General features: G+C 55.5%; 8 protein-coding genes across 8 annotated transcripts; 4 read left to right on the top strand and 4 right to left on the bottom strand.

Moving 5' to 3' along the window:
- Nucleotides 1-647: 647 nt before the first annotated feature.
- On the bottom strand, nucleotides 648-2,411 carry SPSK_07324 (sugar transporter; the record flags this gene model as incomplete). The annotated part of the gene is made up of 1 exon (XM_016733988.1): nucleotides 648-2,411. One exon carries the CDS (start codon nucleotides 2,409-2,411, stop codon nucleotides 648-650), a length of 1,764 nt encoding a protein of 587 aa, XP_016590421.1.
- A 3,162-nt stretch (nucleotides 2,412-5,573) lies between these two features.
- SPSK_06950 (rnapii degradation factor) lies at nucleotides 5,574-8,809 on the bottom strand (the record flags this gene model as incomplete). The annotated part of the gene is made up of 2 exons (XM_016733620.1): nucleotides 5,574-8,170; nucleotides 8,506-8,809. 2 exons carry the CDS (start codon nucleotides 8,807-8,809, stop codon nucleotides 5,574-5,576), a joined length of 2,901 nt encoding a protein of 966 aa, XP_016590420.1.
- A 2,766-nt stretch (nucleotides 8,810-11,575) lies between these two features.
- On the top strand, nucleotides 11,576-13,482 carry SPSK_07253 (uncharacterized protein; the record flags this gene model as incomplete). The annotated part of the gene is made up of 2 exons (XM_016733917.1): nucleotides 11,576-11,780; nucleotides 11,855-13,482. The coding sequence occupies 2 exons, from the start codon at nucleotides 11,576-11,578 to the stop codon at nucleotides 13,480-13,482; spliced, it is 1,833 nt and encodes a 610-aa protein (XP_016590419.1).
- A 426-nt stretch (nucleotides 13,483-13,908) lies between these two features.
- Nucleotides 13,909-14,759, top strand: SPSK_07862 (phosphopantothenoylcysteine decarboxylase; the record flags this gene model as incomplete). Its single annotated transcript, XM_016734515.1, has 2 exons — nucleotides 13,909-14,573; nucleotides 14,642-14,759. The coding sequence occupies 2 exons, from the start codon at nucleotides 13,909-13,911 to the stop codon at nucleotides 14,757-14,759; spliced, it is 783 nt and encodes a 260-aa protein (XP_016590418.1).
- Nucleotides 14,760-15,114: 355 nt separating this feature from the next.
- Nucleotides 15,115-15,915, top strand: SPSK_11031 (uncharacterized protein; the record flags this gene model as incomplete). Its single annotated transcript, XM_016737251.1, has 2 exons — nucleotides 15,115-15,137; nucleotides 15,201-15,915. The coding sequence occupies 2 exons, from the start codon at nucleotides 15,115-15,117 to the stop codon at nucleotides 15,913-15,915; spliced, it is 738 nt and encodes a 245-aa protein (XP_016590417.1).
- Nucleotides 15,916-16,093: 178 nt separating this feature from the next.
- On the bottom strand, nucleotides 16,094-16,894 carry SPSK_07895 (uncharacterized protein; the record flags this gene model as incomplete). Its single annotated transcript, XM_016734548.1, has 1 exon — nucleotides 16,094-16,894. One exon carries the CDS (start codon nucleotides 16,892-16,894, stop codon nucleotides 16,094-16,096), a length of 801 nt encoding a protein of 266 aa, XP_016590416.1.
- Nucleotides 16,895-17,998: 1,104 nt separating this feature from the next.
- On the bottom strand, nucleotides 17,999-20,494 carry SPSK_07069 (uncharacterized protein; the record flags this gene model as incomplete). Its single annotated transcript, XM_016733738.1, has 1 exon — nucleotides 17,999-20,494. One exon carries the CDS (start codon nucleotides 20,492-20,494, stop codon nucleotides 17,999-18,001), a length of 2,496 nt encoding a protein of 831 aa, XP_016590415.1.
- A 519-nt stretch (nucleotides 20,495-21,013) lies between these two features.
- SPSK_10835 (uncharacterized protein) lies at nucleotides 21,014-21,232 on the top strand (the record flags this gene model as incomplete). Its single annotated transcript, XM_016737100.1, has 1 exon — nucleotides 21,014-21,232. One exon carries the CDS (start codon nucleotides 21,014-21,016, stop codon nucleotides 21,230-21,232), a length of 219 nt encoding a protein of 72 aa, XP_016590414.1.
- Nucleotides 21,233-22,830: the final 1,598 nt, after the last annotated feature.

Below are 22,830 nucleotides of genomic sequence, written 5' to 3'. Positions count from 1 at the left end.
CTTTATTTATTCTCCGAGAAGCCTGCATCATGTTCTTTTGTTTATATTACAGTGCCGCATTGGGCCGTCTCTTGCCTTCTCGAAGCCCTGAAACGCGCGGCCACTTTGTATCTCTTCATCTCCTGCCATATCCTCCGTAGTACCTGTCTTTGTACGCTATAAGCATTGTATGAACTACCGAGGGATAGAGACCAAGGCTTGCACGGTGATTTATGGTGTTTCTTACCCCCTGAAAGGCAACGGTCAGACAGATGGACGGACTCGTCCCAGCCCGTCCCGTCATTTGATCAAGCGATCTCGGTGCCGAGACTGATAAAGGCACATAAGTGTCTCTTGCAAGGCTACAGTGCATTGCACATAATTTTCAGACAAGTAGTAATGTGGAGCAAAGCGTGTCCAACTCACACTCCGTTTTGCAGTAATCTTGCCATACGTGACGATGCACACAAAGAGAGATTATAATGCAGTAAAGAACAGCAGGTTCGAAATCAAACGCCAAGTGATATGCAATGCCTACATGTATAGTCGCGCAGAAATGAGTGTACGGATGAGTGGAAATGACTGAAAAGGAAGAGAGACTAAAACAAAAATAAAAATAAAAATAAAACTCTTCATGAGTGCTAGAACCCGGCAATGGACAACAACAGCTACACCTTCTCAGGCACGACCACCTCTTCGTGCACAACAGCGACGCCTTTGTCAAGGATGTCGCTGTCGGCTTTGCCGCTCTCGGCGGTGCCGCGGAGGCTCGTGGCCTGCGGCAGGTCTTCGGAGCTCGAGCCCAGCTCGCCCGCGCCCGCATGGCGCTCCAGCTGGGTGACACGGAAGCCGACGCCGCTGCCGGTGGTCTTGTAGGAGCCAAACTTGTAGGCGGGGACGCCGGCCTGCCACAGCTCCTCGAGCTCCTCGAGGGAGCGCTTGCTGGTGTCGGGCAGGTAAAAGTAGCCCCAGACGATGCCGAGAATGGAAATGGTGCCGTAGATAAAGCCGACCTTGGACTCGAGGTCGGCGTACGGCTTGTAGAGCAGGTAGGGCAGCGAAAAGGACACGCCAAACTCGACAATGTTGCTGGCAATGTGGGTGACAGTGAGGGTGCGCTCGCGCAGGCGCAGATGGGGCGTCTCGGCGGCGACGACGGTGCAGGCGCCGTGGTAGCCGATGATGTGGACGATGGCGGACAGGATGTAGAGCGTGATGATGACGTTGCCGACGCGGTGGACGTCCATCATGCCGATGCCGCCAATCAGAAAGAGGCAGACGGCGTAGACGACGGCGTTGACAAAGTAAATGGTGCGGCGGCCGAAGCGGTCAATGACAAACAGCAGCGTCAGCGGCGCAATGATGCTCAGACTCTTCTCCATGAGGCCAAACTGCAGCGGGTCCATGGCGCCGATGCCCTTGACGAAGATGGTGCCGTACTTGGTGACAAACGACTGCCCCGTGAAGGAGATGATGAAGATGCTCATAAACACAATGAGCGTGCGCCGCGTGTTGGTGCCCCGGAACAGGTCCCGCCACGCGCCCTGCGTGGCCGCGTCCTCCTCGATCGACGCCAGCAGCAGCTTCGCCTCCTCCTCGGGCGAGTAGCCGTTCTTGGTGCCGTTGAGCCGCCGCAGCGCCCGCGCCGCGTCGTCCATGCGGCCCTTGCGCACCAGCCAGCGCGGCGACTCGGGCAGCACCCAGCAGAGCGACAGGCACACGGCGGGCGTGATCCACATGAGGGCAAAGGGGATGCGGTACTGGCGGGCGTCGTCGACGTAGGCCCGGGAGCAGAAGAACGTGGCCAGCGCCGCCGTGACGGAGCCGGAATAGCTAAAGATCATGTAAAACGCAATGACGGAGCCGCGGACCGGGCCGGGGACAATCTCGGCCAGGTACATGGGGATCAGCCAGTCGTGCCAGCCGGAGAACATGGTCAGCACGACGCGGCCGCAGACGACCTGCACAAAGGAGTGCGCCGTGAACAGGATCGTGGCGCCCAGAAGGCTGCCAAACTGCATCACCACGAACACCGCCCAGCGGCCCCAGCGCTCGGCGATCAGCAGGGCCACAAAGAGCATGCCGGCGCGGAAGGGCGTGCCGATCGACCCGAAAATCGACAGCTTGACGGGATCCATCTGCGGGTGGCCGTGATGATGGGTCCCGTTGCTGCTGCTGTTGCTATGACTTCCCTCATGTGCACGTGTTCCGTGGTGGTGTGTGGGCTCCGTCTCGTTGAGCGGCAGGTACATGTGGAAATCCACGTCAAACTGGTCCATGACCTGGACGAGGCTGGTGATGGAGTTGTCGAAGCCAAACTCCAGCACGCTGAGACTGAGCAGCATCAGCGAGATAAAGGAGACTTTGGTAAAGTGCCTGAAGAACGGCCAAGTCGACGGTTTCGTCGGCCGGGCCCTCGCGTGTGGTGACATTTTGGTGAAGCAGGAAGAAGATGGAGACGACGAAGAGAAGAAGGGAAAAGTGAAACGATGTAAAGACGTGTGTTGGATGAGTAAACGACGTGAAAGCAAAACAAGACAATGGGCAGGGAATACTATATAGAGATACGAAGGTGAGATATCAGACGACGCGGAACATGGGCACAAGTGGCATCTGTTCAGGAGCAGTGCCAAGACTTGACGATGCCAAGACCGGAACAAAAGGCCCATATATGTGAAAATCTGGGGTAGCCATCTTGCTCTGCAGTGGTCGCATGGACGGACTGGTATCAAGGAACAGCACCAAGCGGCTCAAGGAAATCAAAATCAAACAAGGGAAAGCAAGGGAGTTGGAAGAACAGGGAAGGGGGCAGAAAATACGGAAGAAAGGCACGTGTGCATGTTCGGCTGTTGCAACTTGGAAGTGGTTGATGAAAACAAAACTTGAGAGTCGTTTGTCTGCTTTCCTGTCTCTCTTCTCTCTTCCTTTTCTCTTTTCCGTTTTCGAATTCTCATCTACTTTCATCCCACATTGGGGATGACGACAGCAGGAGTCTGTGCCATCGCGGCCATCGCACGACACAAGGCGATCTCTGGCCCTTGTTTATTAGACCGGTATGGGAAAGGGTAAAGGATGCATGGCAAAGCCTCTTCTCCCAATCCCCAGGATTATGTGCATCTCAACTCGCCGTGCCGGGGCCGAGAGTACGAGCGGAAAGGCCACGGCATGTTATTGAGTCGTGTGGCAACGGACAGCGAACACGGTAGTCAGGATGAGGAAGATGATATAAAAAAGCCAAAGAAAACTCCACAGATAAGAACATGTACCACAGAGTGTCGAGCTCAAAGAACGAGGCACACATGAGGGCCGAGGAACGTCAAAAATGGAAATTGGACCGTCCTGGATCCAGGCCGTGGGAACGAGTGGCTGACGTGTTGTCCAATCTGGATAAGTTTGGGGCCACTTCCTTGCTCCTTTGTTAAATACAGATCTTGCTTATAATACCGGAACGACAAGTCTGGCGACCAGATGGGAGGACGGTAGAAGTGGGGAAAGGGAAAGAGGAACGAGGAGAGTTATCTATGAGCTGGACAAGTTGGACGAGGCTTGGAACATGCGGGAGAACACGATGAGCTCGCAGGATGAATTTCCTATGACCATCTGCAGAACACGAGGCATCCATTCGGGCGAGATTCGATGCGGCGGGAAGGGCGAGATAGTTGTCAGGTTGCCAGGAATGAAGAGGAGGATGAAGAGGAGGAAGAAGAGGAGGAAGAACAGGAGGAAGAAGGGGATTACCGGCGGATGCGTTTGTGTGGTCAGGCTGATATTCCATAAGAAATGTAACGAAGCTGTACTTTATTCGATAGAACACTAAGAGAACATTCATGTGCAAACGACAGTCGTATCAGATCCTCATTTTTTTCCCTTATTTTCATTACGATCGCGATCGCAAACACCACATTCAAAATGTGGGGTCCAGGGACTACCAACAAAGCTGGGGTAGAAACAAAAGAAGATAATAAGTCCCGAATCAGATGGGGTAGCATTCGAAAACGCAAAGAGCAGGAAAGGAGAAAAAAAATAATTAGGTGCCAGCCAAACCCTCACAGCAAAGACAAGCTTTCTTTAGTCGTTCGGCTCTTTTCTCTCGTGCCTTTCTTCCCTTCTTTCCGTACTCTTGGCGTGTGTTTATCTTGGCCCCTTCAACTCGACGGCTTCCCCTCCGCACTGTATATGTGTTGTTTCTATCCCACCGCCTGTCGCCTGTTTCTTTCTCGTTTCAATTTCAACCGCACTGCCAAAACGATATCTCTTGGCGGCTAATTGTCCCGAAATACCCTTGGTCTCCACGCTCTGCAAACCTTCCGATGATCCTTTAGGAGCGGGGATGGTACTATATGGTATCTTGTGGTATTCTGCTATACGTGGATGTGCAATACGACTTCTCCTTTCCTCCTGACAGCTATCGACACGATGCGGATGCCTTTGCACCGAGTCATGATCTACATTCCCCCATCTCTACCTTTCCTGGACTCGTCATCCCTCGTTTTTTTTTCGTGATCATAACACGGAGTATATTATGAACCGATCCTTATAAGACATAAGACTCGACAAAAGACACTGTTACCGTCACCCTTCATCCCTAACCCACGTAAAAGCCAATAGACTCAAACGGTAAGCAGAGAAAACCAGCACTCCGTGTCTTGGAATTTATATAAATTTCTAGCAAAGCACAGTAGGTAGAAGGGGTACGGAACAATACGTGAATAAATCCAAGAAACGAAAGGCGCGTCGAAGAAGTGTTATTTCACACTGTACTTCAGCGAACCTGAGCAGAATAGACATGCAGGAGGATTTTTATTTTATTTTTATTTTTATATTTTTCTTTTCTAAAAAAAACCCTCTATGAATTATTTTAATTCTCAATTTGGAAATTTCATTTAGAATACAGAAAAGTATTCTTCTCTACAAGATTCACATGTTTGGACCAGCGCAGGGAACATTTTGTGTTCTGTGAAAACTAGACTGAGACAAGAGAAAGACCTCGTCGAACTCCTCCCACTAATAACCTTTTCCATTTTATATAATTTGGCAAAGAAACCATAAAGAGGCAAAATGATATTCTCCTCCAAACCATATTTTTTGGTGCCCATCAAGATAAAACCAGCGATGAAGGCAAGTAGCAAAACCATTTGTCCCGGAACACAAGTTGGGTTAAAGAAACACAATAAACAAAACCCATACAATCAGATCAAAAGACCAAAACGAAAAAGAAAAAAAACCGTACAGTCACAACAATGTTTTTTTTTGTCAAAAAAGCAATAAGAAATAGAAGAGCAGTTTTGCGTGTCTGTGTGGGAGTGTATTTTTGTTTTTGTTTGGTATTTCACTCTCATTTCTTCTCTCAATCTGCAGTACAAACAAAAACAAGATGATGAGTAGTAATAATGACACACATACGATAACAAAAAAAAAGAAAACAAATACCATAGGAGAGACACAACAAACGAAAGAAAAAAAAGAGACCGAGTAACAAAAAAATTAAAGATTAAAGCAACGACAAGAGGACGCGGGCCAAGACCCTTCAAATCATCCTCTCTTTTCAACAAACAGTCTCCCCGCCCAGGAAGAGATGCGCGGATAACTCACATCTAGTGGTAGTTGCCGCCCCAGCCGCGCTGCTGCTGCTGGTTGCTGTAGTAGTTGCTGCCAAAGCCCTGGCCGGCATGGCCGCCATGCTGCGCGTTGTGGCCGCCGTAGGCACTAATGTACGGGTTGTTGCCGTGGTTCTGATTGCCGCCGTAACCGCCAGCGCCACCAGCCGCCGACTGGTTGTTACCGTGGAGACCACCGGCACCGTGCTGCAGGTGCGAGGGGTAGCCGCTGTACGCACCTTGCTGGGCGGACTGCGGCGGAGGCAGCGACTGCGAGGACTGGGTGTTGGTGGCAGAGCCGGGGCGGGCCAGGCCCGATGGGTTGGGACCAGCACCGGCGGCCTTGGAGGCATCGCCGTACGGCTTGAGGTCATCAGCACCGGTCTGCTGCGAGCCCACCTGAGACTGCTGCGCACCGTAGCCCTGGCCGGCAGCCTGCGACTGGTACCCGGAGGCACCGCCGCGGCCGTAGGTGCCATCGTGACCAGTGGCACCAGCACCGCCAAAGCCGGTCTGGGACTGGTTGGAAGAAGCAACGCGACCGTAGTCGCTGAGACCGGCGGAGCCCAGGCCGGTGTTGTCGGCGCCAGCACCGCGGTGCAGAGACGAGGCGCCGCCGAAGCCGCCCGAAGACTGCGAGTGCTGGTCATACTGCGGGTTCATGTTGTAAGGGTGGTGAGCACCACCGTAGCCACCCTTGCCACCGTAGGGGGTGCCAAAGTTGCTCTGGCCACCAAAAGCACCGTACTGAACATACTGGGCGTAGTAGGGGCTGGCGTAGTACGGGTGCTGCGAGTAAGACTGGTACTGGTTGTTCTGGTGCTGCTGTTGGCCGTGCTGGCCCTGAGCACCAGCGCCGGGCTGCTGCTGGGACTGCGGCTGGCCGGCAACCGGGGGATTGGGGGTCGAGGTGCCGCTGTTCTGGGCGTCAGCGGCAGCGGTCGACGTAGCGGCAGCAGCACCGCCGAAGCGGGACGCACCGCTGCTCTGGGGGTACTGGCTAAGCGAGTCGTATGCGCCGTAGGAGCGCTGGTTCTGGGCACCGTCCTGGTGGCCCTGGGCCTGCTGGCCGTACGCCTGGTAGTAGTTGTTGTATTGCGGCATGCGGCTCTGCGCATCAGAGGTGAAGTACTGCGAGTACTCGTTGGGGGCGGCGGAGCTGTAGGCGGTCGGGGCCTGCGGGGCCTGGGTGTTGGCGGTAGTCGGGATGCTCTGGTAGTTGTCGAACTGGGAGGCGGCCGAGGCCTGGGGTTGGGCGGGTTGGCCGTAGGTGTCAAAGGGCTTCTGGCCAAACGCGGAATCCTGAGCAGCCTGGCCGTAGCGGCCGTACGGCTGGGCGTTCTGGGCCTGGGCAGCAGGGCCTGTCGGCGGAGCGACGGGCGCCGTGGCACCCGGTGCGGAGGGAAGGGTAGAGGTCGCGGTGGGGGTCGCGTTGGCGGCAGCCTGTTTCTGGGCTGCGAATGCGTCGGGGACAGATGCGGGCGGCGCAACGGGCGGGAGGGACGCGCGGGGGTGCGCGACGGGAGAATCATCGGGCGGCTGGGCGCGGGTCTCGGGCTCCTCACGGTCGCCGTCAATGTCCTCGTTATCTGCGCCGTTGAAGTTCAAGGCACCGAACTGCACAGCAGCGCGGTCAACATCGCGGTTGACAGGCATACGGACCGCCTCCTCCTGGTCGAGGATGCGGCGCGAGTAGCTGGGGGTGCGGACGGCGCCGCGGTCGGTGGCCTTGGAGGCGGTAGTAGCATAGCCACTGCCCACGGCGGCGGGCTTGCCGGCGTGCTGCTGCTGGGAAGCAGAGATGGGAGTGCTGGTGCCGGCAAGAGCAGCGGCACGGGGGTCCCAAGAGTCGGCGGCCTCGCTATGGAGGGTATCGGTCTCGGGAGGGTGGGAGTCGTCGTCGACCTGCTCGAGGTTGCTTTCGGTAAGGGCATCCTTGGAGGGTAAAATGGCGACTTCCGGTACGACAACCGGAATGGCGACGTCCAGCGCCGCCGCTTCCTTGACGACAGGCGTGTCTTCAGCAGTGGCTGACTCGGGCTCGGCGTCGCCAGTTGGTGCGGAGGAGGGAGCTGTTGTGGGTGCGGCAGTAGAAGTGGAGGGAGGGAGAGAATCGGTAGCGATATCGGTGGGAGCTTTGGTTGCGTGCGCAGCCTCCTTGGGCTTTGCAGCGGCCTTTGGTAGGGGAACAACAGTCTGGCGGAGCATGCTCGCCCACGTCTTCGGGACGGCAGCAGCAGCAGTAGGAGCAGATGTGGGAGCAGCGGAGGTAGTGTGTGCAGCAGCAGCGGCAGCGGTCGGTTCGGGGGTCGACTCGTCGGCGGGCTTTTGGCCATCCCACGCTTGCGACTCCTCGGTCGGGACAGAAAGGGGTGCGTCGGTGCGGGTGCCGTTTGCCGATGCGGGAGCTGAGCGGCCACGAGCACTGCGCCCACCGCGCTCAACCGCCCTGGCATTCGCACGTCCACGGGTCTTGTCGGGGCCTGCCCCTTCGCGTCTGGCCGGTCGGGCTGCAGCTGCGTCGGCGGTTGCGGCCTTTGGCTTCGTGCGTTCCTTCTTTGGCTTGGAAACCTCGTCCCACTGAGAAATTGTGCCTAGTGGAGGAAGCAGTTAGTATGGGCCAGAACGGTCCTAGTGAAGACCGGTGAGGTTGACGATCGGGTGTGGAGTTGTGTGACAAAAGAAGGAACAAAAAAAAAAGGAATCGAAAAGACGAGGAGGTGTTGCCGAGCGTTGATTCTCTCAATGAAAGCCAAAGCAATTGCTGCGTGGCACCAATCGCATGATGCAAGCTGTGTGATGAATCAAGGGAGGATGAAGCTTGTCTGAACAAAAGCTCTCGAGACAAAAAAAAAGCACGTGTCCACCTTTGAAGCTCTCCAAATGGAGCGACAGAACCGCACGAAAGCAAGAAACCACAAAAACTCACCTTCGGCAATGCGCGTGACCGTCAGGTTCTCGTCACCATCGGTCTCACGGAGAGCAAACAGGACGTCGACCTCGGACCAGTCGGGGAACAACTCGCGGATGAGTGACGTCTTGGCGCCGTACAGCTTCTTGAGCTGGCCAATCTCGCCCTCGTCCTCAAGGGATACTGGGCTGCTGTCATCGTTCTTTGCATCACCATTCGTCCGGCGCGTGCTGCCACGGCCAGCGAAGCCTCCTCTGCCACCGCGTGCAGCGCCCCGGCCACCGCGTGTGGCAGCCGGTCGAGACTGTACCTCGGACGACATTGTGTGTCTGTAGAGGGAATCTGAGAAAAAGGTAGAAAACGGGAGAACGTCAACACCGAGGATCAATTGTCCACGATGCGGAAGAGAGAGGGAGGAAGGAGATGAAGTCGAGAGTGTCCAAGACGACGAGGATAGGAGGATGGGCGGATGTGGTAGAAGATTGTGTTTTTCAGGGGAATGAAAAACACAAAAGTTTTCGATTTTCGCGATCGAAGCGGCTGAAAACGCGGGTGGGTGTCAGCGAGCTGTAGTGAGGGCAGGCTAGCCGGTCGACAAGACAAAGCAAACCGAGAGACGAGGCCCGTGGAAGGGAGAGGAAGAGAGGAGTCGAACCGCGAAGACGATGCTGATGTTTGTGGTGAAGCGCTCGTGAATGCGAATACTGAGAAGTGTGATGACGATGGCAAGGTCGAATGGGAAGGAGTGGCAAGGAGAAGAACGAAGGGATTTTGGAGAACTTGTCATGTGCGCATGGTGCCTGCTAATTCCTGCTAGCGGGTTGCTAATGTGGGCTCGTTGGGTTGCTGTGTGCGCAGCATCCTGCCTTATTTTTTCGCCCTGAGTGAGGAAGGTAATGTGCTGTTGGTGCCACACTGGGGGCGTGGATTGGGCGTGTATGGGCTTGTGGCTGGAAAAGGTCTGCGGACGCGCCTTCCTCCCTTTCCCCCTATTTGTGTCATTTTACAGGGGTGGTTTGACACGGCAGGCGCGACTCTGTAGGCGACGCCGCACGAAATCCGCCGAGGCAACCAACGACGCAACCATACAGAAGTACAAACGGACCTGCCTCATTGACAAAAAAGGAAAGCGACCAGGTTTGGGACACGGTACCGATACTTTGTTAAGACGCAAGTCACGATCTCCACAGTCGCCTGCTGTGGGGCACAGACACGCTCAATCTGTGTACCATCTCTGCATCTGCAGGTCCTGGTAAGGTCCTGCAGGCAGGGAAGCTCCCCTGGACCCCTTTAGCGGGCGTGCAGCCCTGCTTTGGCATCCTGAAGCGGCTATCACGCGCGCAAAACCCCGCGTATTAGGGCCTGGAAAAGGGAACCGGGCAGCAGCCTGAAGGGTATCTAGGAGAAGGTTGAGGGCGCTAGCGGCCCAGTAGCAGGTGCTGGTGCTTGTACTGGTACATACGTTGTTTGGTGACCAGGTGGTTGGGGCAGGGAGAGTCGAAAAATATGACTAGGCCCCACTTGTCAGCTGCTGCCAGCCGACAGACAGCGGCACAGAAACATAACCTGCATAATTGGACCCGCTCGACTTGGAGCTATGACGGTTGTTTATTGGGTTGTAGGTTCGCATCGTGACGGGTGTTGTTTTGCACATCTCGGGCGTCGTTTGTAGGTTTCTACAGGTATGGAACCGATGTTCTTCGTTTGCTGCCCTTGCCATTGTCCTAATTGAGCATGTATCTTTTTGCGGTAGATGCAGTACGTCAGGTACATATCTCTTAGCGCGCCAGTTGGTAGGTGACGTGATAGCTCAGTGCAAGATGAATTGGCCTCGCCTTGCGAAAGGCCAGTTGGATTGTTGCAGGAATCGACAAAAGCTGCTGATGAAATCAAGCGCTCGGCCTGTCCGGCCAAGGCAACACCTGCAGGGCAATTGTGTATTCTCCGGGTTGTATGCTCCGTTTGAAGAGCTTGACTATTGGGATGGGCCCTTTCGATTACAGTGCGAAACAGTATACTGTGTGAATGTCGAGATCGTTCCTGACCGAGCAGCCGTTGACAGTATGCGTAACAATGGGCTACCAATTTTCTCGAGATATCTCGCAAGTGAGCGAGATTGTTATTGGCCTACGGTCAAGAGACCGCCCGAGGCAAAGAATAACTGGACTGGTACGCTGTCTTCAAAGCACGTCAATCTCAATTCGGCCAGACGTTCATACCGCCAACCGTTGATCCATGCAGGTCGCCAAGGTGAGGATTGGAAACATACCAGACAGAAAGCAACGAACACATCCCAAGATGGCAGGATATGCGACGCTGCGGGCAATGCACGGAAGAAGACGGACGGAAACCGAGTGACGGAGAGGCCGTGCCGCAGTATTGCGTCCAGCTGATCAATTGAGGCCGTTTGTGAGAAAACGAATGCCAAGTAAACCACCGACACGCCGTGAATCTCGCTACTCGATCTGCTTCTACTTTTCGAGCTCTTCTAAGCTTCTTTGCCTCTGTATGTCGGTATCTGCAGCCTCGCGCTTCGCTCTCGCTGTCTCGGAAACGCCGGAATGGGGCATTTCTAGGGCCGCTCCCGCTGTTTAGGTCAGCGCATAGCGTCAGCACCACGCCTGCCCCTCCTCTACGCAAAGCCACAGCGGCCCCGCGTAGTGCCTACGAAGCACCGCAGGAATGCACCACCAGCTCGCACCTCACACCGCACCCCGTTTTGGCTTTGCGACTGCCTACCGAACGCCCCGGAGGAGCTTGATGTAGTAAAGTGCAGGAGCTGCATTGTCTTTCTAATGTTCCGTGCTGTCCCTCGTTCTTTCCCCCATTGTCACCATTTGACTGATTTCTGTCTGACTGCTTTATTTTTCCGGCTTGTCTCTTGTCCTTTTGACGATTCTGACTCTCGTCGCTGATCCTCTTTGTGATTGTAAGCCGAGAGAGCTCCATGACGGGCGCCAACTTTGCCATGCACCTTTAATTGAGGCTTCTTTTGTCTTCATACTCTATTGTTTCTCGTTTCTCTTCATTGTCTTTGCTTTCTGCAATTTCCTCCGTACCTTTTCTTCACCTTCCCACAGATATCGCAATGGAAAAGGTGACATCCAGGCTGCCGTCGTGGGACACGACCAAGACCAAGAGCAAGCAGGGATTCGACAAGGTCTGGGGCTGGGCGGACAAGCTTGGCGCACCCGTCAACCGGTTCTCCAACCGCATCGGCAGCGAGGCCTTTTGGCCGACTACGCTTGACAAGGAAAGCGACAAAGCAGCCCGTATTCTCCGGTCCTTTTGCAGTAAGTCTTTCGGTGCACTACGTCGCGCTGGGTCTGGACTCATCTTGGCAGCATTGGTGCTAACCACAACGCAGAGGATGGTTTCTACACGGAAATCGAGAAGCCGTCCGGCCCGGACCGTGACGGCCCAAAGTCGAAACAGCGCGTCCTCAAAAAGATTCCCCAAAAAGTCATCCAGAAGGCCGTCGGCCTCGCCATATTCACGACCATGCGCACGGGTCTCTGGATTTCGGGCGCCGGCGGCTCGGGTGTTCTTGTCGCGCGCAAGGAGGACGGCACTTGGTCTGAGCCTTCGGGCATTCTTCTGCACACGGCCGGCCTCGGTTTCTTGGTGGGCGTCGATATCTACGACTGCGTCTTGGTGATCAACAACCGCAAGGCGCTTGCGTCGTTTACAAAACTACGGGCCACGCTCGGCGGCGAGATCAGTGCGGTAGCAGGTCCTGTCGGCGCGGGCGGCGTGCTTGAGAACGACGGCAAGTGGAAAGAGATGAACCGGCCCGTGTTCACATACCTCAAGTCGCGCGGCTTCTACGCAGGCGTCCAGGTCGACGGCACCATAATCGTCGAGCGGACGGACGAGAACAAGCGCTTCTACCACCAAGAGATTGCCGCCGTGGACATCCTGGCGGGCAAAGTGCGGCACCGGCCGCCCGAGGTCTCTATGCTGATGGAAACGTTAAAGGCCGCCGAGGGCCGCACTGACGTCGACGAAGAGCTAATGGACGAGCTTGAGGGCCAGCCTGCGCCTGGCGATGTCGACATTGAAGCGCCGGTCTCGTTGTTTGGTGTGCCGGACCCCGAAGACCCGGACCCGTACGGTGTGTTGGCTCTTGAGAAGGAAGGCCTCGAGATTCGCGAAGCCGCGACCAACTCCCGCCCGGCTAGCGAGGTGTTCGCCTTTAACCCGAGCCCCAAGAGTCCTGTTTACAGCGCCTTCCACAACGGCCACCGGCGTACACAGAGCAGCCTGAGCCAACGCTGGAGCATGGACCGCCGACCGGCTGTGACCATGGCGGACATGGCGACGCAAACCGACCCCGTACTGATTGAGCCACATCCCGATGCCGAGGCCATCATGGCAGCCATGGCTGCGGCCGAGGCAGCCGAAGCAGAGCGAGAACGGGAAGCTCTGCGAGAGAAAGAGCGACAGAAAGAGGCAAGCAACAGCGCAACAGGCTTGGTGGTGCCCGATGCCATTGATGAGGACGAGGAACGGAGTGTCTATGAAGACGTGCCGGATGCGCCACAAGTCGACTCGGACGGTCCTGGAGCGCGGGGTGTTGCTATCAACACCAACCCGTGGAGCAACGAAAGCGGCAACCCGTACAGGGACGAAACCAAGTTAAATGTTGTATCATTCCCCAGAGGTCCCCCTCCGCCACTACCGCCACGGACGGCTGTTGCTAAACCGGTCGAAACGTTTGAAGAAGTCAATCTAAACGGCGGTGATTCTCTGGTGACGAATACGGATAGGTTTGACGATATTTTGTTTGTCGATAAGGACGGAGCAAACGAGAAGGAGAAGATGGACACGGGGATTGTTGAGAAAACGACGGCGGAACACAACGGCGAGAAAGAGACGGACAAGGATGTTTCCTCAACAAAGGAGCCTGCCGAGAAAACCGAGGAACTGTCTGAAAAGATAGCTGCAAGAGCTGAGGAGACACTCGATAAAACGGCAGAGGTGAAGACGGATTGATGCAAAACCCTCTGGGACGGTGGACGAGCCACAAACTGATGACAGTGGTTTGGCTTTGATTGTTTCTTGTTTAGATCGGCGCAACAGCGCTTCATACACTACCTATACTCGTATTCATAGAGCACCTTGCATGACGCATTACGAATTTAGCGATAACGAATTGATTTTATGAGATTAGGAGCCACGGAGCCCAGAAATGTCGAGGAGTCGCACATGAAAGTTGTGTAAGTGCACGTGACCACGTTAGTCATCCCAGAGAGTGTTCTGGCAGCTCGCTGATCTAGAAGCTACGGCGTACATCGCAGCACGTCACTGACTGAGATTATAAATTCAACTGAAATGACAATGATATTTCTTGCCCGCGACATGCCATTATGACGTTTGTTTCCCGAATACGTTGACGTATATACGACAAAATCACACTCCATGTCTTCAGCAACAACAGGGCCGGATCGGCCGTCGGCGGCTGCCGAGGTTGCCGCCGCCCTCCATGATGGAAAGAGACATCTTCTGCTCGCGGCCAGCGGCTCTGTCGCCACGATCAAGCTGCCCTTGATCGCCGCTGCTTTCTCGCGCGTGCCAAACCTATCTATCCGGATCATCCTGACGCCCAGCGCCGCTCAGTTTTTGCAGGGCCAAGCCGCTGAGCAGCCCGCCGTCGATTCTGCCGCTTTGCGAGGCCTACCAAACGTCGACGCCATCTATGTCGGCGAGGCGGACGAGTGGAACCCGCCCTGGACACGCGGGGCGCCCATCCTGCACATCGAGCTCCGCCGCTGGGCCGATTTGCTGGTCGTGGCGCCGCTGTCGGCGAACCTGCTAGCCAAAATCGCCAACGGTCTGTGCGATACGCTGCTCACAAGCGTGATTCGTGCGTGGGAGACGGATCCGGCGCTGGGCAAGCGGATCCTGGTGGCGCCGAGCATGAACACGGCCATGTGGAACCACCCGCTGACGGCGCGGCAGCTGGCGACGCTGCGGGACACATGGGGCGTGAAGCCGCCCAAAGTGGCTACGACGGACGAGGACGGCGAACGCGACGCGGAAGAAGCAGAGCCAACAGGCTGGTACGAAGTGTTGTTGCCCCAAAGGTAAGTTTTTTGTGTGCGTTTCACCCTTTGTCTGTTGTCCTGGACGAGACGCTGACAAACACCTGCAGCAAAGGACTTGCATGTGGCGACGTTGGCCAAGGGGCGATGGCCGACTGGCGCGACATTGTGCTAGTCATCCGAGACCGGCTCTCGCTATCGGCCGAGTATTTCGCAGAGGTGTCGTAGAATGATGCGCGCAAGACAATAACTATATTGAAACAATCGTATTCCCTGTAAATGCACATAACTCATGTTATTGAATTGGTGCGATGACCTCTAACCGGCGTACGTAAATCATTATGTTCTGAATTGTTGAAGTCAGTGTACTCCAAATGTATCCAAGTGAATGACTGGCAGGCTGTTTGTTGCCCTGTTTCAGCTGACTATTGCAAACGGCGTTTTCAAACATATATAGGACGGATGTCTCTACCAAGATTTGCAGTTGTTTTCTCACATATTGTACACGGACGACATAACTTTTCGAAGGCATCTTTTCCGAGTGTTTCTTGCCGACCTTACTCGAAACAATCCATAATTGGCCATGGATTCTGCACTATACGAGACGTCAGTCCTTTATTCGCCCATAAACGTCTTCTGAATTTGCATACTAACGTGTACGACAAATAGGATTGTCTCGTCTAACCCGTTTAAATTCATTATTGGCCAAGAAAAGAAAGAGTACCACCTCCACTCGGGACTGGTAGCCGCCCAATCCATCCCTCTCGATGCACTTGTGAACGGCAATATGCAGGAAGCAGCAAGCAAGTGTGTAGTCTGGCCCGAAGTAAGCAAGGAGACGTTTGGCCGATTTGCCATGTTTCTGTACACGGGTGACTACAACGGCGCCGAGAAATTACCTAGTTTGACTGAAAAATCAAAGGATGAGATGTGTTCGCCAACCAGGAATGCAAAGGACCGTGCCACTACCACTACAAGTCAGACCGGTCGATTCATGACTACATGCCCGGATCCGCTCTGCAGCCACGACGACGTGGCCTGGCCGGACAACCGAACCTTGAACATCCTAATGGTCCATGCCCACATGTATGTTCTGGCCGACTATCATCAGATCGAAAGCCTAAAGGCCGCTGCCCTGAGAAAGCTACACCGACTTCTTGTATGGTACACGGTCACGAAGGACAGCCTGGAGCAGATAGTCTGTCTCGTGCAGTTCACCTATGAAAATACGTTACCAAGCAAACGAGACTCGCTACGCAGCATGGTGAGTGAGTATTGCGCATCTGCTCTCTTTCGTTTCCGGGACGTGCCCGAGGTGGATTCGCTGGTGCGAAGCCTACCCGATTTTGCTGCCGACATGTTCCAGAAACTCAAGCTTTACTGAAGAGGGCACGTCCAGACTCTGTATGAGTAACTCGACAAGGAAGTGTATTATCAAAGTGAGGCAGTATAGTCGTTGCGAGGCTTCATAGAATGAAGGAAATTGATTTGTTCTTTTCATTGTATGTACAGCGCAAACATTTTTTCCCTGGTCATCCGATGCGCTGCGCGATGCACTTCAGCTAGCAAATCTGACCGCCGTCAATCGTCACAATCGAGCCCGTCACAAACGACGAGTCCTCTCCCAGCAAGAAGGCGATCGTCTTGCCCACCTCGGTCGGGTTGGCCCGCCGGCCCAGCGCCTGGCCCTCCTGCACAATCTTCTCGATCCCGTCCGCCAGCTCTTTGAAGAGCGTCTGCACCATGGGCGTGTCAATCACGCCGGGCGCCACACAGTTGACCCGGATGTTGTCGCGGCCGACTTCTTTGGCGGCACTCCGCGTCAGACCCACCACGCCGTGCTTGGCCGCGCTGTAATTGGCGTTCTTGGCGTTGCCCGCAATGCCCGCCGTGCTGGCCGCGTTGACAATGCTGCGCGGCGTGCCGCCGCCCATCTTCTTCATGGCCTGCAGCTGGGCGCGCATCGCATAGAACACGCCCGTCAGATTGACGTCGTTGACAAACGCCCATTCCTCGTCCGACAGGTCTGTCACGTCGTGCTTGCCAATGTTCTTGCCGACGACACCGGCCAGGTTCGCGGCGCCGTCGAGGCCGCCGAGCGTCTTGACCGTCTCGTCAATCCAGGCATTGACCTCGGCCGACGACCGCACGTCCGTGACGCGAGCATACACCTTGGGTGCGGCCGACACGCCGTCGGCCAAGGGCTGTGTCTTGATCTCCTCGACGGCTGCGTCCAGGGCGTCCTTGCGGTTGTCTGTCAGGGACAGGTTGACACCCAGCGAGAACAGGTGCTTGGCCGTCGCCTTTCCGATGCCCGAAGCGGCGCCCGAGACGCAGACGACTTTGCCTTTGAGAGAGGCCATTCTGAGCGGAGTTTGAAGTTAGAAAAGCTGTAGTGGTTAAAGCTGAAGCAGTAGTGGAGGTGGATGGATGCCGTGTAAGCCGAGCAGTGGCTGCAAGAGTGGCTGCAAGAGTGGAAACTGAAAGTGAGAAGAAATGAGTACAAAAAGGTAAAGCAGAGCTGGATCGTAATTGGTTTCAGTGCATACAATAATCCTTACTCGACTTTGCAGCAACATTGGAAGCAGGTCTTATATAGTCGCGACCCCAGTTGGTTGCGGTTATTGTTATCCCGGGGATAACTACCACAATCACGACTCACGGCTGTGGCACTTACACCGTCATGGGCTGTCAGGTTTTTCCACAGGAGGACTGGCAAAAAGGCGCGAGACGGGATTTCTCTTAGTTGCCCGATTGAAAATATCAATCATTTTCGTAGAATATAGAAAACAAATGCAAAAGAAACGACATGGCACAAATGGAAATATTCACACGCAAAAGCTCCGGGCCGACGCTAGCATAAAGCTTTACACTTTGGCTCTCCGCACATCATCAGGAGAGGGGAAGGGTTTGGGAAAGGGGGTTCGCATGGTCTACGGAAAAGGAAAAGAGAACGGAGCGTGGAGCCTAGCTTGCCGGGTTTTCAGGAACCCGAGGAGGAGCCAAATAGGTGTACTTGTCTGACAGGGAACCTCGCCACACCCCCGACTTTTATTTTGTTTTTGATATGAGAGGTGTTGACGTTTCTTCGAGCAAGACCTCGCGGTGTGTCTTTTTATGTGATGGACAACAGTGTAGATAGCATGTGGCGGTAGATTTGCACTAGATATACACCAAATCCAGTAACTGCAGTACAACCTGGCCTGATAAGTTATGGACATTTTACAAACGACTTGTTTAAAGCTGTGAACCCCGGTTTATTAATTGGCACGTAGTTGGAGACAAAACGTACGAAAGAAAAACGTGCGAAAAGAACGTAACAAAGCTGCCGAACATGACAAACGTAGTTGGTAAAATAAACATTCCCCACCACATCCTCAAACGTTGTTCCGGGTTTGGCAAGTAGATCAATTCGCGCCAATCGCATGAATGTTCCAACGTAACATAATCAAAACATACGAGTACCTCTACTCCTTCTTCTCCGTCCAAAATACCGACGACGTTACCCAGTCGCCGCGGCTCGGGTGCAGGACAACGATTGTGGGCTCCTTTCCGTCGTGGTCGAGAGGCGTGGGGCCATGCTGATAACGGACGACACGGCGCATGCGGCTGCGAGACGTTTGGGCGGTGGTCGACGTCGACGTCGACGCGTTGTCATCGTAGTCGCGGTCCCTCTCCCGGTCGCGGTCACGACGATCACGATCGCGCCCCTTCGTGGGCGATGTCTTCTCTGACTTGGAGACAGAGGGAGCGGTGGGCCGCTGTAGCTCGGGGCCCGTCATATCCATGGCCGTCAGGTACGCCGCGCGCGTGTGCAGCCAAGCAAACATGGCCGGTAGTGTAGCCTGCACCGTATTGGCCGTCGTGCCGTCCGACAACGTGCGGTCCTCGCGTGACATACCCATGGCGGCCAGGAACTTGGGGGACAGGGCGGGCGCGTCGACGGTCGACGTGTGCCCAATCTGGGGAACGGACGTGTCCTGCGGCATGGATATCCAGCGGAATCGGAGCCGTTCCAGTTCCTTCTCGTCGTCCTTGTCCTTGTCTCCATCGTCAAATGAGCTCGCCTTGTCCTCACTGATACTCGCGCTGCGTCCACCCCTAGCCCTTTTTTCGTCCTTCTTCTTGTCTGTGCCACTTGGCGGAGCAGCAGCAACTTTGAGGACAGTCCGCCGCGACGGCGGCATCGAGCGGGCCGTCCGCCGCAGTAATTCTTTGGGCACGGCCGCCATGGCCGACACGGGCGTGATGCGACGTGGCCAGCCTTCCGCACCGAGACCACCACCGCCCATTTCAAGTCGATACAGGGTGATCGTTCCGTGATTTGCCGATGTGTACGTCAGGCAGGCCATCATGGGCGCTGGCGACGACGACGCCGAGGTGGCCACACCGGGCACAAATTTGGCTGTGCCCAGCAGCTGGCGCTCGAGCGCCTCGAGGGCCATTTCATCAGGCGGCTGCGCGCGTGAGACGATGCTGCCACCTTCGGGCAACAAGATGACGCGGGCTGCAGCACGGAAGTAGGCGCGATAGTCCTTGGGTTGGAGTACACGCAGTAGCTCAGCCAGCAAGCCTCGAGTGGACAGGCGGGCACGACCACCGTTGCTACCGGTGTCCACGCCCAGAGATGCCAGCAAGGTGACACTGATAATCTGGGTGAAGGCCATAAGCGATTTACGCCGGTCGTTGACACTGTCTGGGTGCTTGTTGAGGGCAAACGGCCGGAATCCATTCCAGTGCATGAGCGGCGGTGGGCCGCCGCCGCCGGCCGAACCACCGCCAGTGGTGGATGCTGGTCCCGTCGTTGTGCTGTTGGATCCTTTGCGCTGGTGATCGGCACCGCTGCCGCTGTGGCGCTGGCTCGCACTGCTCCGCCGACGACCACTGCCGCCCACTACACTGCCATTGGCCAGGCTGGACCGCCGGCTGCTGAAGTTCGGCATGTCGCCGCCGTGGCCAAAGGAACCAAACTGCTGTTCATTGTCGTCCGAGTCGGCATCCGAGCTCACCGACTCGGCCGCCGTCTCCGAGTCTTCCAGGGCGCTGCTCTCTTCGGTCGTGGTCACGTCTTCGGATGACTCGTCCGTGCCAGGCGCCGGGTCATCGAGCCCTGTCCCATTGCCGCCGGTGGCCTGGTCCTCGGCCACGGCCGTCAAACTTTCCAGGAGCGTGTTGGCGCTCTGGGTCAGGTAACGAGCGTCCTGGTCGAGCTTGACAAAAATGTCGGTGGCGTGGTCCATGGCCTGCTGGTTCTTGAGGACGGGCATAAGGTAGGCCCGCAGGCGCCTCGGGTAGTTCTCGGTGGCATAACGCATGCGCTGGCGGCAGACGTCCCGGTCGCGCTGCCGCTCGCGCTCGTCACGTTCTCGCTCCAACTTCAACTCGCGTGACCGTTCGCGTTCGCGAATCTCTCGCTCTTTGGCTCGACGGTCCTTTTCCCGGTCTCGGTCCCGTTCCCGTTCTCTGTCATGGTCTCGCTCTCGCTCTCGCTCTCGCTCTCGCTCCCGGTCACGCTCCCGGTCACGCTCTCGACGGCCGTAGGATCCGCCCAGACTACTCCCGCTGGTCATGCCGGCCGTTCGTGGCGTCCGCGGCGAGCCAGACGGCTGCCACGACCGACCGTCGAACTCGTACTCGTACTCATACTCTGGCTCGTCACGTGGCTCGTCACGGTCGTCGTACTCCTGCTCGTGCTGGCCATCGTAGTCTCGACTGGCGTGGCTGTGGTGGTCCCACCCGCGGTCTCGTTGCCGCTCCCGGATGGGAATGCCTCTCTCCCGGTCTTCATAACTGCCGGCACCACTCCCTGGTGGGTGTGGCGGCCCTGGCCGCCCTGGCCACGTGTGCTGTCTTGTGAACTCGTATGCCGGCGTGGGTGACGCTGGCGGCGAAAACGAACTGCCGTTGCGCGCGGCCCGCTGGGCTCGTTGGTACATCTTGGCGTACTCGGTGGTGGAATCCATTTTGGAATGATGGATGTCCCGTTCACGCCGGTATGCCATGGTGGGGTTGCGTGGGGGGTAACGGAGGACGATGCAAGAGGTTCTTGGTCAATTGGGCTGTGTCAATGGGATGCTGAGAATACACGACGATGTATCTCGACCCTCAGCCCAATGTAAGTAAAAAAGATGGAATTGGTGAAAGAGTGTCAATAGGAGATCTGCTGTCCAACCAAGTGAATCCAAGGGGGAAAGGAAAGAAGTCAATTGCTGTAAAGAAAGTGGAGTGAGCGCAACAAAGATGTAAACAGTGAAAGCTAACAAAGGGAGGCAATCGACGAGGGACAAGAAGAGCGAGACGGCGAGAACGAGAACGAGACAAGAGAGGAGCAAAAGCGTCCTTCAAACGACGAACAACCGGACAGCCGTGAGTTTGAAAGGAGAACTAACCAAGCAGACACAAATGGCTGTCTCTGCCATCGGTAACTAACAAATCTGCACGTCCATCGGCGCGGCAGCTGTTAGGCGTCGATGCACGTCCACATGTGCGTTCAGATCGTGGATCCGTCTCTATCTTGGGGCGATGCTTTCTGTTACTGTCTTGAGAACTCCGCTCTTTGCTCGCCTCCTTTTTCAATGGCTGTGGAGGGGACTCTGCAGGAGCCAGTCGCATGGCGGGAAGGAGCTACCCATGTCGAAGCACAAGCACGCATTCACATTCAGCACAGGAAGGAGCACAACAGCAAACGCAGCACCGCGTAATTACAGCGCAGAGACCAAACAACCCCACATTGCAAGCGGCCCCTCTCCTGTTGCTTTTGGTCGTCTTATGCAGTAAGGTGGGGTGCGACGGAGAGGAAGTGGCCTGGTGAGAATCTGTACATCGTAGGAAAGAGCGACCGTGGTGGACGAGCCATTGGGTTTTGCCACGTCAGACTCAGGAACAGCATTGGTCAGGGTCGCTCTCGTGTCTGTCCTGCTCCCGGATCACTCTCCATTCATTTGTTGCCTCCTTTTCAAACTGAATTGAAAGCACGGCACGTTTCGATAATAAGAGAAACATTGTCTCTCCATTTCACTTATTTCTCAAAATGCTCTTCGTGTCGGCCATCCGCGGCCAGCGCCTCGTCTCAGTCGCTCTTTCCTAACAGAGCCGCTGCAAGCATGAACCACCAACAAGTGGGGCAAACCCCCCTCTGTAAACAGAGCTCTTTCCCTCAGCATCTCTCCAGCTGTTACCTGCTCCACCTTTTGCGCTGCGTGCCCGACGGGCTGACCAAATAAGGAAAGGAACTGATGATAAAGGACAGAGACAGAAAATGGCAAGCGAGAGGCAGAAAGGGACAAACAAAAAAGGCCACAGACGATCGGCAAGCGTGGGGGAAGCGAACAAGCTGTTGCTCAAACGCTCTGGGTAACGCGGGACAGAAAGTGGACGACAGGTCGAAGAGGAGAGACAGTAAACAGTGCAGAGGCACGAGACGGGCAGATTTCAAAATAGCTTCCAAATACCGCTGTTCAGAAACGTGGATACAAATTGGCACAGGGCAGCGCCATCGCAGTGGTTAGATGTGAGGTTGAACGATGTTGTCTTCTTTGCCCCGTCCTGCACTTCTTTCTTTGCTTCCTTGCTTCCTTCCTATTGTTCTTCCCCCTCTCACACAGGGATGTGCCTAAGTAAAGTGGATTGTCCCCTCCCCTGCTAATCCTCAGTCGCCGCCCATGTCACATGCGCTCTATCCGCCGACCCCTGCTATGCCGTGTTTGGGAAGTGAGAGGCTGTCTTGTTCTCGCAGACAACTTGGTCGTCGTTGGCCAGCGCGTGGTATTCTGTGACAGAGAGACAGCGTCAGAGAGAGTTCGAACGACAAAGCGGAATGAAAACAGGACGGATTGATGCCGTTGGCTATCTATACTTTGAAGCTCTGTGCCTTTTTGTCCTCATCCTAGAAAGAATATAAGTGATGAAATGATTTGAGTCGAACCACGAGCCAGCTCCTGAGACACAGTGTTATTGGATTTGAGTAACTGATATTAAGCCTCGATAGCATCACTGGATATAAGGTGTTCGGCCCATCTTCCACGGCCTCTGCTCCTTCCCTTCTGGGACGTGCAAATGGAAACATTTACTTCCAGTTTCCACGTGACGGCGTGGAAATGATACCAGAAGAAAGCAATGTCGTGATCTCCCTGTTAACCACTGCCTCGGAGCACCTCACGACGTCTTCTTCTCTGCCTCGGGTCATCGCGCAACAACGTACAGTTTGGCCTCAATCGACCACGTACTGCCGCCGATCGCGCACGAGACCATTCAGGCTCTATTGGCAAGCTTGCATCTACCAGCCTCCGAGAGCATCACG

Source organism: Sporothrix schenckii (genome assembly GCF_000961545.1).
Source record: "Sporothrix schenckii 1099-18 chromosome Unknown Cont41, whole genome shotgun sequence".
NCBI lineage: Eukaryota > Fungi > Ascomycota > Sordariomycetes > Ophiostomatales > Ophiostomataceae > Sporothrix > Sporothrix schenckii.
The sequence above is the reverse complement of the archived record's forward strand: the minus strand, read 5'-3'. Positions and strand labels throughout refer to the sequence as shown.